This window comes from Zonotrichia albicollis, chromosome 3, assembly GCF_047830755.1.
Source record: "Zonotrichia albicollis isolate bZonAlb1 chromosome 3, bZonAlb1.hap1, whole genome shotgun sequence".
NCBI classification, from domain to species: Eukaryota; Metazoa; Chordata; class Aves; order Passeriformes; family Passerellidae; genus Zonotrichia; species Zonotrichia albicollis.
The window spans coordinates 80,614,450-80,632,698 of NC_133821.1; the positions used below are offsets into that span (position 1 = coordinate 80,614,450).

At 36.4% G+C, this 18,249-nt stretch overlaps 1 protein-coding gene across 2 annotated transcripts in view; it reads right to left on the reverse strand.

Moving 5' to 3' along the window:
• AFG1L (AFG1 like ATPase) overlaps positions 1-18,249 on the reverse strand; it is a 64,566-nt gene that overhangs the window by 20,379 nt on the left and 25,938 nt on the right. For both annotated transcript variants that reach the window (XM_074537991.1, XM_074537990.1), the window contains exons 8-10: positions 4,493-4,575; positions 1,034-1,104; positions 677-777 (exon numbers count right to left, since the gene is read on the reverse strand). In XM_074537991.1, coding sequence (XP_074394092.1) covers positions 677-777; positions 1,034-1,104; positions 4,493-4,575 — 255 coding nt within the window. The remainder of the gene's footprint in view (positions 1-676; positions 778-1,033; positions 1,105-4,492; positions 4,576-18,249) is intronic.

Genomic DNA, 18,249 nt, shown 5'->3' on the forward strand with positions numbered 1-18,249 from the left:
TCAAAAGTGTTATTGGCCAGTTTAGTGTTGTGATCATTTAACAGCAACTACAGACATCAGTACAGAGATCACTGAATAGCAGTGCAACTCCTGGGGAATTGTCTTCCAATCCACTGGAGGTAAAATACAAGGAGAACTTTTAAGATTCACATCTCACATGTTTAAGCAGAGAACGTGCCAGCATTTAGCAAAACCTGAAATATTTTGAGAAGGCCTGGGATTAAATATTCCTTGTACTCGCAGCTGAAACCAAAGCATGGAACAGTGTGTTACTCCAGTGGTGCCAGGATGACTGCTCCTTTGCTTGAGTATCAAACTGAAACCCCAGATTATAAAAACAGCATTTGATTGCTATTTACATATTGAGATGTTACCACCACTCATATACCAGCAGTGATGTTAGGCCAGGCATATACTGCAGTAGCATTTTTGAAGATAATCTGTGATACACCTAAGAGTGAATTTACTATATCATTAAAAAGAAAATTAGTATGGTTCTTTTGAAGAAAGGGGTTTTTCCTGTTAAATTAAAAATATTTCTGTTAATCAAGTTTTTAAAAAAGCCTTTTTAATTCAGTGCATCTTGGGAAAATAGCAAGTTTGTGTGGTTTGAATGTTTTTTTTTAACTGTGAAAAGCCTGAGCATTAACTGATCTAGATTGGACTGGGTACTCACTCTGTCGCACAGCTCTTCAAACGTGAAGTCTGCAATGGTTCCACATGCTTTATTCAGCCCCAGCTCTCTGCCTTGCACTTTTAGAATCCTTGGTCTAGTTACTATGGGAACATGAACAAAGACTCAATCTTCTCTGGATAATTACTATAAAATTCATCTCTTACAGATAGGAAATGCATAGCTTCATGAATAATAGCACATGATTCAACACATAAATTAGACAAAATGCTGATACAATGACTGCCACTTGAGTGTGGCATCAACCCATATACAGCAATGGAACTTATTAATTGGTCAGTGGAGATTGGGCATTGTGTTCTAAATGTATTCTCTTTCAAGAGAAATTAACTTACGTACAATCATTTTGTTTCTGAGCCAGCTCATCAAACAACTTATCCATGACAGCCTCCACATCAGCTTCACTTGTGCTACAGTGAAAAGAATAATAGAATATGAAATTAATAACACTTGAAGCCAACATCAAACAGCTGCCTGAGCCTGCTTAGCTTTTTGCCCATAAAAAAAAGAGAACAGGATGTTATGCTCTAAATACAAACATTACATTCAGAATACACTTAAAAGTAGAGAATATTAACTCTCAGGTAGATGATTCTGCCTTATTTGCATACACTGAAAGACTTCTGTGTTTTGAGCTGTTTCCAGTAATGAGGCAATACAGGCAGAGCAGACCCATTAACACTATGTGTACACAATGAGAAAAAAGGCTTCTGGCTCTATCTTGCATGCAAAATAAGAGCAAATAGACAAGGCAAGGCAAGGCAGTCAAGCACCTAAAGAAGTATCCTTTGAAATTTCTGAGAGGGGACTTTGTGAAATTAAATGTTGAAACAGATTTTTCTTTTTTTTTTTTTTGGGGGGGGGGGTGCTGTGTCAAGTCAACCGATTATATTGGCCAAACAATTTGCAATATTAAACTGTGAAATTAAAAATAACACTATCATCTCTTTAGTAGCAGTTTTAGCAGTTTCCTAACCTCTGTTCCTAATACTGCTTGGTAAAAGATCAACCACAGATGGTAAAATGCAAAATATCTGTGCTGATAGCTGAAGTAAAGTTTACATTTATCTTCTGGGCCACAAGAATTAAAAAATCAGTCCAATCAGAAAACTTTTTTTTAATCACTGAATAGGGTAGAGAGTCAATCTTTCCATGTTTTATTCTTAAAGATGAATTGATAGATAGATAGAAATATAGATAAGATTTCTACCAGAGAATAGTAAATCACTATTACAGTAGACAACAAACTAGAACTAGGATATATAATGCTTCACTGAAGTTGGTGTAAACTTTTGGTATGAAATCTTATAGATCTTGATGCACTGAAGTCACACTGCTTCACACAATTCTAGACATCCTCTTAACTGACAAATGGTACCAGTTTGTTAAACACATACTCTCCTGCTCATTAGGTCTTAAGCACCTTAAAAATGTTAAGAGCAGAACTGAAGTAACCACTTTTTAGCTAAAGCTTAATGATGACACACCTTGTAGATACAAAGAATTTGGGAAAAAAAATTAAAAACCCACAAACCTATACAAGTGCCATTTTGAAGACGTGAAAAACCTTTTCTGACTAGGAGGTTAGATAAAATTTTAGAAGTTTCTCTCAACATTGATATTGGTGTGATGCATTCCTCTGACAAAACAATAAAGAACAGACAACACCAGAAAAGAAAAAGGCCATAAAAGGGGGTAAAGAGTGTGTGCATGTGTGTATAAATATATTTATATATCTGTATCGATCTCAGAGAGTATGTGCATGTGCATGCATATGAGTAACAGAAATTTCAACTGAAAGGCTACCTGAAGAAACAGGTGAATATTTGCACCTAATTGCCAAGAAAGTTTGTTTTGAAAATAGACACCTGAGACTGAGATCAATGAAGTTGCTTTGATCAGGCATCTTGTAATGGTGTTACACTGACTGCTCTCAGAGGAGTATGAAACAGTTTTAAGTAATCCTCAGTTACATGTTTTAAATGAAGACAGGACTACACAACATATGAAGCATTAGGAGGATTCTTTAAAAAAATCTGACAATGATACTACAGCCATTAATTGAAGAACATATACATGTGGAACAAGAACATTTTCTTTGGGAGACAAGACTGCTAATTAAATTTTAGAATCTGTAGCAAAATACTGCATGCAGTACCTAGTTTTAAAACAAACCAAACAAAAGGAATCCCCACATACTAAGCTAGTTCTACAAGGTTAAAGCTCCAACGAACCAGTTTGAATAGAAGAATGAATAAGATTCCCTCAGAAGAAGAAAGGATAAAGAAATAAGTACCTAAATCCATTGGCAGCTATTGGATTTTTTAAATAATTTTTCACCCCACTGCTTTAATGATTTACACATCAGGTTCTTAAGGCAACCAACATTTATCCAGTAAGAGAACATAAGACAGAATTATTGCCCATCTCTGCCATTCACTTGATCAGAAGTTTTACAGCAGAACACAATGAGATATTTTGGCTGGGTACTACTCCTGGAATTTGTTCATATTGCTTCTCCTCTGAGAGCTGATGCCACAGGCACCATGTTTGGCCTATTACCTGCTAGAAACCACAAACATCCTTTCCCAGAGTATGGAAAACAATGTGGCAGGTGCTCTCCACAGTGGCCACCAGAAGGTCACAGAGTGCAGCAGGCCCAGGGAGCAGCAGCACAGGCAGGGACAGCAGCACTCAGAACAAGGGCCATGATGAGCACAGCTATCAGTGGTGGCTTCAGAAAGTTCTGCTGAGCAGGTGAGACAAAGCACTGAGCCAGTGCAGCCAGTAACCAAAAATACAGCACAAGAGCTCATTTTCTCAAGTTCATATAGCCACAGTTTAAGGATACAGAACTTGCACTGGACCTGTTTTCCATATTTGAAATTCTGTCACTTCCTTTCAAAAGCAGGAAAAGTTCTACCAAGCAGTATTCCTCCTTCCAGACAAACAGCTACAACATCTAACTTCATTAAAAAGTAGCATGGACATACATGATTTCAAACACCCATCACAGTGTAAAAATACCCCACCTTTCTGGAAACATGATTTTTAAATCAGTATTTTAAAGATACAACTATTATAAATCTAATATTAAGTGATTGTAGTCTGCTTTGTTCAGGTTGTCACTGAGTAAATAATATTAAAAGAGAAAATACAAGACAGAAAAATGTTTACATTGCAAAGGTTTCAAAGTATTAAAGAGGATGTTCCTATTAGGCAGATTTATGCTGCAAGCAGAAACACATCTGCGAATATATTTAAAAACATATTTATTTGCAAATATAAAGTGCTAAAGAAATTTTGTCATGATTAACAGAAACAATCTGTCAAAACATAAGGGAGTTGGGTTTTTTAATCCACAGCATTGGAAACACCCAAAATTAAATAAATCCTTGTCATTGGATTTCTATAAATACTTAATTACTTAAATACAATAAGGATGTTATTCTATTATAAGAGAATTGTGTAGTCTCTTACAAGAGGATATTCATCACTTTCTAACCATCTGTCACTTCAGTTCTCCAAATACCACACCTCCCAAAAAAATCTAATTAGTTTTTATTCAGTCACACATTACAAATGATGCTAGTGTGGTTACCAAAAATGTAGTTTAATGAAGTTAATATCAAGGCATAATGGAAGGCGGTTTGCTGAACAAAATGGACCAGAAGGCAAAGAAAGGAAAAGTCACACCCTGCTAATTCTACTATACATTTTTCTTTTCCCACTCAATAGGAAATTATTGGCTAATAAGAAGGAAGAAGGAAGCTAATACAATATCATAGATAAACTTACAGGTAGTAAAGTTTTCCAGCAGCTGGAAGCACTCGTTTCCTGTAGTCTATTCCAGAATCAAGCTGGACTGTGCTGCAGTATTTCTATGGAGAAAAAAAAAAAGAAAGAATAGCTTTCCTCGAGCCAAAGCTGTATTTACTATTGTCTGTGATACAGAGAAGACACACTGCTGTGATAAACCATCAGCATGAATATCATCTGCAAAACTGAAACTCAAGATCTAAAAGCTGAAGTCTCATTTACAATTATCGAAGCAAAGAAATAAGGTGAAAATCACTCACATATGCAAAACAAAAAGGCCTATCACAAGTCCATCAGCTAAAAAATTAATATAGATTAGAAGCATATGGGATGAAATGAGGGTGGATATTACTCATTCTCTCTAGGAACTGCTTTGTTGCAAAAATTATTTTCACATTAAAATATATACCTTTTGAAATACAAAATTCGAAGCACTAGAAGTTTAATGGAACACAAATGCTAGCAACAAGTGAAACTTGTTGCTTATACTTATAAAATTATTTTTAGCTTATACTTCTATTTTATAAGCTAAAAATAATTTTATCTTTTCCTTTTACTAAGAGCAGTAAAGATTTTTGATCTTGATAAAAAGATCAAATTCATGAACCACAACAAGTTTTGCTGCAAAATGGATGAGGGGGGAATAAACAAAGCCCTGTATCGAAAAGATTTTATTTCATTTTTGCAATGCATGAATTAACTCAGAAAAGGATCCTTTCTGCTCTCCTTTAAACAACCTGTAGGATTCTAAGTGTGATACAGATGTCCCTGAGTAGTTACAATAATTGCTTCTGTCAAAAAACTTAAACCCAACTGTACCAAAGGGTGCTTTTTTTGATTCAAGGCCTGAGGCTGAGAGCAAGATTCTTACTACTATCAGTAGGATCAAGATTTTACCCCCCTCCTCACCCCAACAAAGGGAATAGCTCTGCTTATCTGCTTTGACTATTTCTAACACACAGAACTTCTGGGTGTTATATAGAGCAAGAAGCAAAAGAAGCTATAGAAGAAAGAGAGGAAAATATTCGTATTTTAGAAAACATAGCAGTATCAATAATTTAAGCAATAAAACATTTTTTTTAAATGTAGTTCAACACCAGTAAAATTCTTCCATTTGCTAGAATCCACTAAATTAGTCTGCTTCTTCACTGCACCGTGAACTATTGGTTTATCTTTAATATTCTTGTTAAGCATTTCATATTCTGCATGTTTGAATTTTTCAAGGCCTCCTTGAGGCCAATCAAATAACAAAATTGGAAATGTCAAACCTCAGTCACAGCAACTACGTTGCAGGAAAAATATTTAGAAGAACTACCATCAGTGATTTAAGGAACAATGGCCCTTTTGAACAAATGCATTGCATAGGACACAGATCACAACTATCTGCAGGAATTACTGTGATGACTCATTGCACTAATTTTTTGCCCTTGGCTATTAGTGAAAGGTCTGTACCTACTTTTAACCTCCAGCTTCTCTGCAAAGAGATACAGCTGAAGAAAGAAGGTAAAACAAAAATCATCCTGAAAGCACAGAATCCCAAGAAAATCCGTGTATCTTTAATTCCAGTAAGTGAAAAAGCCATGCTAATCAAATCATTATCTTGGACTAAGGCTACTGCAAACACATTAGCATTGGTGCTACAATATTATTATAATCTATTCCCTTTCTTCTCATGAGAGCTCACAAAGAAAGAGAATAACAGAGCAGAAGAAAAAAGTTCCAGAGGCATGTAATAAATAATATGCACAGGGGAGGGAGGATGTTTAAGCTTTTCCTCAGCATCAGTCTGGCAGCCAAGGCCAGAAGGAAATTACTGAAATTTCACAGCAAAGTTAGTTCACTTAGTTTTTCTTTGCCAGCATCTTTCCACCTAATGGTTTATTGTTCCAAAGTAGTAGAATAACTTCAGTACTATTTTCTTTATGTTAGATGGGGAAAAACCCCACAGATTACTACTACAGATTTGAGGATGATGAAATTACTTAGGTTAACTTAAGATACTTGCAAATTTAGTAACGCTGTTAATCAATATGGCTTGTTTTTTCCTGGAAACAAGAGATGGGACTTTTACATGAATTCAGCCTCATCTATCTGGCCTTTAAGTCAGATTTACAAACTCTACTGCTCCCTCAGGGTGTTGTGTTGCACATAGTGAAAAGTGAACACAGACCCACATATACTTGAGAGTATTCCATGGTTATGGTAGAGCTGAAAAAACAAAAGCACACCTGAACACTGTAGCTAGTGTAAATTTGTTCCCTGCTATTTAGAGTGGTGCTGGAGGCCCAGCTGCCAATAACAAGCAGTGTCCTGTGCACTCAGATACAGACTTGTACTGGGCCATGTAATGCAGGTCTGTGCAGCTTGATCAAACAGAAATGGGTGCCCAGTGCTACACTGTTTTAGTCCACTTGTCACAAATTTGTCACTCCTTCCATGCACCGACAGCTTTTATGGCTCCATGGCATAACACTGAATGAGTTTCAGAGGTAAGAACCATGAAACTGAAGATGCAAATACACCAACACAGCTAAAGAGAAGATGCCTTTTTCTTTTTTTTTTTCCTTCCTTCTCTTTTCTCTGTCTTTGAAGTAATTAGTATTATTACTCTTCAGGAAAAAAAACCACTATAATTAGTGACTCTAGTTAAAAAGAACTTGTGTGTTCAAAAAATTATTTATGTTTTTGGACCTCTTTTAAGATACAAACATTGCCTAACAGAGATATTTCCTTCCCTATAAGCTTTATTTATTATGTCTGTAATGATGTACTATTTTTGATTCTAATATGATACAACATGATGTAGTTTATTTCAAAAAACCCTGTTAGATGTAAGACCTTTCAGCCAAAAATGCAATAGCAGAATCCAGTTCAGAGATCTATAAAATACAATTAATACAGTCCTAGTGATTTTTTGCTTCCTTAGGAGGGAAAAGTCAACTGAACCAAATGTAAACAAAATGAAAAACCAGAATTCTGATGTACAGCAGTTTTCTGTAATGCACAGTGTAAGCATAAAAGCAGAGGACAGCTAACAGGAGCCAAGAAATACTTAGTCCCTTTGGAAATATTTGGCATTTTACTCCTGAGAAGTTCCTGTTTAATTGACATGTTTGGTCTCTCCAGACTGATGGCCAGCTCAGGAAAGTACTCTGGCCTTTTAGAGATCCTATTCTAAATACAAATAAGAGCCACAGGAACACCCTAACCCTTCTACACGTTCAGGTGTCTATCCATACTCATTGCTAATTATTTTCACTGAGACACTTCAAAGCTCACCCACACCTATTGTGTTAAGACACTCTATGAATATACATAAAATGAACTGGCTCCTGCCATTCATTTCAAAACTCAAACATCATCATCTGCATCACAACACACTCAGAAAACAGCCCTTTAGGACATGATCCCTACAGTTAGAGTATAAGCTACCTTTGCAGAGTAGGAATAACCTCTCCTTATGTGAATACGTGATAAGAACAGATCCACAGGTGTTAATGGAAAATAACATAACAAAAAAACCCCAAACCACCAAACAGAAGTGGAAAATGTTATTTACACAAACTGAGCTCAGCATAGTAGAGGAGAGAAAAGGTGGGACAGCAGCAGCAGCAGTGAACCCAAGGGCAGTAGTAGGAGGATTGCTCACACTGCCAGACAATAACACCACCATCTCTTCTCTGAGCTAAGAATGTACCCTTGGAGACAGCTCTAAAGGGAGATGCAGCACGTGGTGATCTTTGCTCACTCAGAAAGGTCACAGAGAAGTTATGTGCTGAGTAGAGATCCAAAGGTTTTCTTTTTGGGGTCTCCTTTGTCAACAAGGATACCCACCCTGGTTCTTTATTTCTGCACACATAAACATTCACTTATCTGTTTCACAGGAAAGCAGAAGGAAAAATATGCATATTTATAATTTTTTTTAGGATACACGCTTTAAATGTTAAAAAGACAGCATATATAATCAGAATACACAACAAAATAAAATAAAGCACACCAAAAAAATGTAAATGTCCAAGTTAAACATTTAAAATACTAGATCTGGAAAAAAGAAAACCAGATGCATGGCAGCATGGTATGTAAAAACAAATCCTGCTCACAAGTGTAAAAATTAAATACTGAACATCAGAGAGGGCGCCTATGTGAGTATCACCATGCATCTTGTCTACCCTTCACAGGTATCAGCAACATTATTCTCCTGGTACTAAAAAATCACTACTATAATTTAAAGATCCTGAAAGTTTGGAGAGGGGTGAAAGGACAGGCTTCTCTACTTTTTACCATTCAGCTTCTTACAGCATGGGGAAAACTCCTACTAAGATTACATATAGAAGTTCTTTCTTTCTCCATCTTTGGACTTCCTCATCCAGCACGGGACTGATTAAAGCTATGGATGTGATTGCATTCTCACACTCATTAATCACCATGGAATCCTAATCAACAGCCAAAGAACTAACTGGAGTGCTCAGGTTGTTAGCATTTAATTGTCAAACCCATAACTGTAACAACTGGTTTCCATTTCTTAAGATGGAGTTTTAAATTTTCAAATTTCATTTTGGGCTAAACTCCTTTTGAAATAAATGCTTAATACTGAAGCTACAGTCAGTCTAGTGGAACCATCCTCAGTTTCCAACAAATTTTCTATTCTTGAGATATTTAAAGTTTGACTTACCCTATGCAATTCAAATGCATAAAATTAATTAGTTATTATGTATTTATGTATACAAAGAGCAAATACAATTACAGAACTGAAAATGCAATTAGTAAGTTAAAAATGCAGTGTAAGCACGGACTCATTCCCACTGAGTGGCTCAAAAACTTTTTATTTCAGAAGGGAAAAAAAAGGTAAAACCTCATGGCTCAACTCAAGACACTTAAAACAACCACCTTTAGACAGAATAGATAAAATTAGACTGTCAAAAGATCTATTCTAGAAAGTTATTAAATACAGACTAACAAATATTTTTTTCCACTAAGCATCTCTGATATTTCTTTATTGCTGCAATCAAGAATGGTAGCTATTAAAATGTTTAACTGCTCAAGAAATTAAAGCACATGACAGATAGATTGTTATGAAGAAAGAAACTTCAGAAAATTTCAAAAGGTAATCTACATTAGCTGAATAACCTGCAAGTTCTCAAGTTTTAAGTTTTGGCAGTAAATATTGCCAAATATAATTTTTGCAATCAATCTTTTTCTTATACTTGTGTCACACATGTCTCTCCTATGTCACAAAAAGGCCTGAAATGCCACACTTGGCCTTGCAGTATACAACGAACACCACACTAAGTACCACGGGCCCTCTGAGCTCACTTATTGTTATCAGCTTGTAACACTTGATAATGCAGGTGAGTAGACACTTCTTAACCTTGAAGATCACCCTAAGTTAACCCAAATATCATTCTCTGCTCTGAATTTTAATGGTAAAAAAAATAAAAAAAAATGGTTAAAACAAAAATCCAAAAAACCAACATATAAATCATCCTATTAGACCACAAGAATAGACAAACTAATCACCTCACAGTTCTAATCAGCAGCCAAAGAACTAAGTGGAGTGTTTAGATTAGCACTTAGCTGTGTCCATCTGAGACCTCCAGAGAAGGTGTAGGGGAACAGAGATACAAGAGTGCTTCAGTTTAGGAGGATCATCACCTTAATTCCCACACGTGCTGAGTTTCCACAGCCTTTCATGCCTGGGTCAAACCAGACACCTGGAAAATGCAGAGGTATCAAATGCTCATTTTCCATATGAGCAAGGAAGAGTATAGTTCTATCTCCAAGCAGGTAAAGCTGCACAATTCATACTCTTGGCCTCTGAACAAGCCCATCAGAACACCCATATCAGTAACCATGCCTATCTAAGAGGTGCAACTTCCAGCCACTCTTTCTGAGGAAAAGGAATCACAATTTTCACATAGATCTCACCCTCCTTTTCAAATGCATCCTCTGATTTGGTCACAGGATCACTAATATTCCTTTCCTCCAGCAAATCAGAAAAGAATTTGATTGTTCATTTGCAAACATTCTTTTCATACATTTACATTCAGCCTAAGGTGTTCTTCCACATCACACAACATGTAGATGTGATGACAGTCACCAGCTAACAGAGAAAGAGTTCCTCAGGTAAACAAAGCTCACTAGACTTAACCTTTTATATTTTTCATTATTTGACTCCATGTAGTGTTAAATTATCAGCTAGAGTATTATTTCTTCTTTCTTCATATTCTTCCTTAAGCAATTTAAAGAAAAGGCTTCTCCATCCAAAGGATACCATTAGAACTGCATTTTCTATAACTATGCTAGAACAAGAATCATCTTCAGCAAAAATGTAGTATGTAATGAATAAAAATATTGCTGATATACAAAGCATACCCACAGGTTTTTAATTCAGTGTACTTTCAAAGTTACCAGCATGTGACAGTCACCAGAATGTGAAATTTCAGAATGTGAATCTGGAGCTGGACAGGTCTGTCCACAGCCTGCTGAGAGAAGTGTACAAGGGTAAGGGCAGTTTCCTCTCTGGTGCAGCCCTACAAGGAGAGCAACCAGACTGTCAGACAGGAGCACGCATGGTACAGGTGAGGTACCTTCAAAAGGGCTGCTTCTTTTCTCCTTTTGCCTTACTTGAAAATAAAAAAAGAAAAAAAGAAAGAGGAAATTAATCAAGTTTGTAGCACTTCTAACTTTCTGCTTCACTAATCCTTGGGACTGAGATGTACTCGGGGAGAGGAGGAAGAAGAAAGGGAAACACCAGGTACTTGGTGGTGAAGAAAAACTTGGTCCAAGCATTGTTGGATGCACATATAGTTTTTGTCTCCTTGTTCAGGTGTTGTTGAAACAGTAGACTTTAAAGAAAATGTCAATGAATCCTCATAAGCACTATACATGACCTCTGGGGTAATTAGCAATCATTCAAAAGCAACAAGACTAAAGTGTTCTATTCTTTATTACTGTCAGCTCTTTTCTTGATCAGCATTTTAATAAAGATGGTTCATTGCTAAGACAGTTTCATGAATCAGTCATAATTACATTCTGACATGCAGTGAATAGTAAAGCAAAACTAAGTATCACTTCATCAACCTTTCTAACCTTTGTGCAAGTATTAACTGTAAATAATTTTTACACAATCTTACAACAGAAAATCTGCCTATTTCTTAGCTTTGTACATACTCTACCCTAACTGAATTTCTTGTGACCTATACCTGAAAAAAACCCCCAACATTACAATCAGGAATAATTACTTATCTGGCATGGTATTCAGGTACTGCCTTTCACAGACCAAATTAACTTCAAGCAGAAAAGGCTATTTGCTCTACAAAATAGTGCAATGCTTTACAGGGTTAACTAAAGATTTTTTTACAGTTTTTTCCCCTATATTCTTCAGCAATAATTAAATATGGGAAACGATTGCAATAGCCTCAGATGCTTCATGTTTATCCCAATTGCAAACAATGTAACAAAATTAAATAAAAAAAACCCCAAAGAACCACATGAACAAATTTGGAGGAAAACTTTCTAAATGTCATCCAAAAATCCTGTACAATATCAGGGAAAGCAATCATTCTCAAGCTGATTGGGGATAACAAACATTTTGCTTGCAAATTATTTTTCAGTGGACTTAGGGCAAAAATATCTGGGAAAATAAATATTGCCAAATATAACTTTTGCAATCAATCTTTTTCTTAGACTTGTGACAAGAACACCAAAACTTTGAACTGAAGAGTTTAGCAGAGATAAATTGAGAGGCAAAATTCATTCAGTGAAAGTTGCACAAGTTTACATTACAGCCTTCAAAACTTTAACAACTAAGAAACCCCACCATTCTTGCAACCACAAGGAACATACGATCTATTGTACAACTTTTCAATAACTTATTTTAATGTCTAGCTACAAATCAGCTACCCCCTAAGAGGAGGAAAAATAGACAATTAACTTGTAAAATAATGGTGCATGAATAAAAAGAGAGACTCTTAAAATGTACTGTTCTGTGAATAGTATTTCAGATATTCAGACAAAAGTGAAAGAATTCAGGAGGTACAGATGTGGCTGTGCCGGCTCGGAGACAAGTAGCCTCTCCTTTTTCCAGTCAGGGAACAGAAGAATGGCAGAGTAAACTTCCATGCACTAAGAATTACACTGAACAGTGCTCCCCATTTCCCATCACTTCTGAAAAAATCTTCCTTGCAGAATAAGAATAAATACAAAAGGAAAAAAACCCACCTGCAAACCACAAATCACTGCATAACACCCAGTTTTGCTAAAGGACCAGTAATGACTGTAACTTTCAATCTCCTAATAAGCAAGCTGTGCATTCTGTGAGAAACAAACACCAAGAGTTCACGCTGAATTTATAACATGATGTTTCGTAAGCTAAGGGTCAAATTCATCCCAATACATGTACTTCACTGGAATTATACCTTGGACAAAGTTATTTGTCTTGATTTCTTTTATGCTGTTGTTTTTCTTTCTAACATTTGATTTGTATTTCTTTTCCCCAGTATTAGCCTTTGCTCCTGCCAGAACTGTTGGCAGGCAGGAAAAAAAAAAAGAGAAGGAAAAAAAAAGTAGTCGTGATTTACGAAACTGAATTTCCCAGAATAATAATAAAAAAAAAGCGATTAAGATCTAAACAAAGGCTAAAGATGGCTTACGCTTAGCTCTGATGAGGTCCACTACCTCATTACCCACAACTGAAAACTTCTGATGCATTTTGTTTCAAGGGAATCCAAAAGTCCTTGCTGTAAAGCAGGCTGGGGGGTGCAGGGTCCATTCACTCTTTCTGTATCACAACCATTATGTAAGAAGTATAAAACACTGCCTTTATGCTGCCAAATCACAATGACTCTTCTCACATCAAAGGGTTTTTGCCACTAGGGTTTTTTTTTCTCTGAAATTTATTCAAGGCAAGGGCAGGGAGACAACAATTCATACACGCTAATTACACCTAATTATCTATTCCTTTTTTTCCCCCTTTCCACCAGCTTCGGCCAGTGTTATTTGCTATCTGGGTTTCTCACAACCTCCCCTTGCCCTGTCCATCCAACTCAACAGCAAAGTCTTTGAAGAAAACAGTTGTGGCTTCTTAGAATTTTAACAATATAAGGTTCAACTCAAATTAAATTATTCTATTATTAGTTTTGACACATTTATGTGTTAAATATGAAGGCCTCTTGGTTAATTTGGCAAATTCCTCACATCTCTTCACAACTAGAATTGCTGGTAACACCCTCTCTTGTAGGAGCTTCTCCTCATGCTTTCTTTTCATGATCTAAATGAAATGTTTATTGGATTAAAGTTCTTCTCTGCAGACCTCCACGGTGGCCTGTGACAAAGAGCTTAAAAGCTTTATTAATTGGCTCGGGCTTTTTAGGGGGAGGCAGGACCTCATTTCACATTACATCACAAGCAAACAGAACTGCCACGTGTAATTAGACTAATTTACCCTGATACAGCAGGAATCAACTATTCCATATCTATGATATGCTTTCATTTACTCATTTTAATCAAGGAGCAAACAAACCAAGCAAGAGCTCAGGAAATCCTAACAATTTAAGAAAGGGAGAAGGCAAGAAGCCCAGCACAGAGTTACAGTAGCAACTATTTAATCCTAAAATAAAGTTTTGGTCTGCACCTAAATAAACTGTCTAGGAGGAAGTGCCTAAGACAGATATAAAAGGTAAACAAAGCTTCATCCCTTGAGAACACAGTAAAGAAATAGATACATTATATAATATTGTAACAGTTACATGCTCTGAACTACAGAATTTCAAATAACCCTGCTGTTTAAATTTAACTCACACACAGAGGCTTAGAAGGCTGAATGCAGAAGGGATTGGTAGCTTCTAATCTGACACCTTGCTTTCTATATACAACATTTTATTACTTGACAGTCTCACAAATTTATCAAACTAAGACTTCCCAGAAATTATACTGAGGCTCAAAAATACTTGCAGCACAAAATACTTGCAATCATGCTGTATTTCCTATTTTTATTTTTTTTATGTTTAATTAGGTACACTTCACAAAAGATGAGCACTTCTATTACTTGCACAGAGAGAGAACAAGAACAAATGCTCCTTCTACTTAAGAGTTTGCTTGGTTACATACTAAGAAGGGAAACAAAAGGCCCAACATCTTCAGTAATGAAAAAGTCAATTGATAGGCGAAGCCATCACAATATCAAAGGCCTAATCCCTGCAATTCTGACTCAGGTGACAGTTCACAGGGGTCAGAGTGGCTGACACTGACCTCAAAAGCAGGTTTTAACTATTCAACATACTGAAAGCTGCTGGGCTATCACACCATTAGACTGGAACAAACTGACAAATCAATTTCATCAAGGAGATGACTTTTTTGGGAGAGGGGGGAGGAGAGAGGCAGATCCGCCACTCAACAAATCCCTGCATTTCTCACACAGGTGGTTGGACAAAAGCTGACTGCACCATCAAAGACATTTTATATCTACCAAATGCCTTTGTACAAAACTAACTCCCACAATTTCCTTAGAGGCAGCTCTAAATGTTTTTAAAACAAGTATTTTTCACGTTCCCATACTAAGCTATTCAAAACTGAAAATGCTTTTCAATTCCTCAGTTTCTTGCTTTGTAGGAAAGGCTGCACTTTAATTAAAACCACAGCCAGCAACATTCTAAATAAATAATCATGAACTGATTTGAAGAAAGACAGGGAAATACAGCGTATAAATAATGCATTGCTTTCTGTTTGAGAGGAGTGTACAATGCTTACTTACGGTTAAAAGTAATTTTAACCAAACATTATTTAAAACAAATAATTATTTGGCCCCTAATAGCAGAAGGAAAAAAAGAAGGGAAAAAGAGATGCTGAAAGTAAATTCATATCCTACTGACAATAGGTTTCCAGCTGATTCCTCCCCTTTACTCAGAGCAAAATGCAGGTAGCCAAAGCCAAAGATTTTTTTTTAAAATTTAGCTTTTTAAAGTTATACTCAGACTATGAAGGGCCCTAAAACTTTTTGACTTTTAGTTAAAATTTAGTGTAGTGCAAATCTATTGCATGAAGAAAACCTGACAAAACACAGAAGTTACATACTTGGTAGTTCAGCACAGCTTGACATTTTGAAGCCTCATGCTACACTTCCAGGAAACCTTTGGAAACGCAAGAACTGCTCACTCGAGTTACTGACTCTACACAACAAATTATTTGAGGAGCTTTCCTTCCTGACTTTCAGAGAATGAAACATTGAACTAGCCACTGAATTAGAGTTAGGATTTCAGAACAGTTAAGGGTTGATGTAAATGTCTTCATTAAATGTCTGCCAAAATTAAAATGTTGCCAAAATTACTGCCAAAACAGTAAATTAAAGCATGCTTTTTTCCCTTTTTTTTTTTTTCCAAGAGCCTCACATAATATCTTACATCAAGTTGTTAAAGATCAGCACAATGTTGATCTGCTTGGGAGCAGGAAGGCTCTGCAGAGGATCTGGCCAGGCTGAATCCATGGGCCAAGGCCAGTGGTGTGAGCTCCAACAAGGCCAAGTGCTGGGTCCTGCCCTTGGCTCCCAACAACCCCAGGCAGCTCCACAGGCTGGGAACAGAATGGCTGGGAAGCTCCACAGCAAAAAAGGACCTGGGATTAACATTTCTTCACCAAAAGGGTTTGTCAAGCATCGGAACAGACTGCCCAAGGAAGCAAGACACCATCCCTGGAGGAAAGACATGCAGACGTGGCACCTGGGGACATGGTTTTGTGATGGACTTGGCAGTGATGGGTTAACACTTGGACTCAATAGTCTTCAAGGTCTTTTCCAATCTTAACAATTCTGCGATTCCAAGACACACAGCTTTATTTGTAAATCAGCTTCAAAACATTTAGAAACTTTGTATATTTCTTTTAGGTAGAGAGTATCAATTTTTAGAGTATTTCTGCTCTCTGCATTTGAACAAAGTAACTGTGAGCAATCAATGGTTTTCTCAAGTACTTTAAAAAAATTCACATAGGAATTCCACACACTTTAAAATGCTCAGCAAGAGATCCTGTGAGATTAAAAGCTCAATCGGAACAGACTGAATTGAATTACAATTATAGAATTAAAAGATTTTTCTTCCTAAAAATTTTTCTTCTTTTCTCTGTAAAACTCTATCTTTGTAAAATTTCATAGATTGAAGAAGCACTCTTATCTATTGCAGAAACTAAACTCTTTCATAAGGAATACAGCGTCCCAAAGAATCATAGCCACAACAATGAACTGATGAATTCAGAGTTTTCCCCTGTTTATAAAGCTTTGAGTTAGAGGATTAAGAATCACCGAAAAAATATACCTTAAACTATTTAATATTTCAAAAGAAGAGAACACTGATATAAGATCAGAATTGAACTGGGAGCACATACAGGGCAAAAAAAGCTGCCAGTGCTGTTACTGACCTGCCCAATGACACAGACTTGGGGCTTTTATGTGGCTACCAGCTGTAGGACCTGAAGTTTTCATGTGGCTCTAAAAATTGGAACTTTTCAGTTGCAACCTCACACAACAATCACTTGTCCCAGCAATTTACCACCTAGAAAGACAACATGGACAAACTCTGGAAGATAACTGTATCTTCTCTAGACTGCTATCTCACTCTTTTGCTTATTCCCCAGAAACAGCTTTACAGTTATCTTTGTAAAAAACAGAACTCAAACACAGATATTGGAATTACATAGACTGTAGAAAATAAAAACAAAATTGAGGATGAACACGGGTAACTCTAGATCTGAGGAAGAAAACATTACTTTTGATCATTTGAAGACAAGAAAAGATATTTGTGTAACAGTTACCCAGGTATCTAGAAAGTATGTGTTCCACTGACAAAAATGAAAAGAGCCTGAAATCTATTTCAAGTGAAGCATTTCTTCACAGAAATATACTGCCAATAGTTTCCATTCATTCCACCTTCCCAAGAACATTTAAAGAAATTTGAAACTCCTGTGCTGAACTTGAATTACTTTTAGTGCTCAAATCTTATTTTAAGATTTATGATCATAAAAGTTAATTACTGAAAAGAACAAACAAAACCAACCCACCTATTCACTCCCACTAAACCCCAAATAAAAGCCCTCTGGGAGGCTCTGAGCCCAGGGAAAACTAAGCCAGGAGTTAGTCCCAGCTGTCAAAGCCAGTACCAGGTGACAGATCAGATGAGACTGACAGACACACATGGCTTGCATTGAGGGAAAGGTTGAGAAGACAGTAAATCAAATATTTACAAGCAACCAATGCAGTGTTTTCCTTCATATTTTCACAAAAATCCCAGAAGAAATCACATTTACATTTCCTAGTCACAGAATTATGCACATCTGGGGCAGAAGCTACTTTATCCATTCACACCAAAGTCATCACACAGATTCTACACATTGGGGAGGCCTAAATCTGCATTGCTCAAACCACCAAAGCCAGAGAATCAATGTTCTATCCACACCTTTGTAATGTAAAGGTCAATGGTTAAAATCGTACTCCAGAATACATTCCAGTGTGGTTTTTAAATGCTAACTTCTGCTATATTGAATTAAAAATGAAAATTTCAGTATTTTTTATTGATAATTTTAATGTCATGCCCTTATCCTTCCACTTCCCAACCAGGGTCAGAGAAGCATTTTGTGAATAAGCTTTCTCTGATCCAGCTTTTGGTCATTATGCCTTTAGGAAAGAATATTGTTACACTGGTAATATTTATTAAAGTGACATTGAAGGCACATGTATTTAGAGCAGTATAAAAACA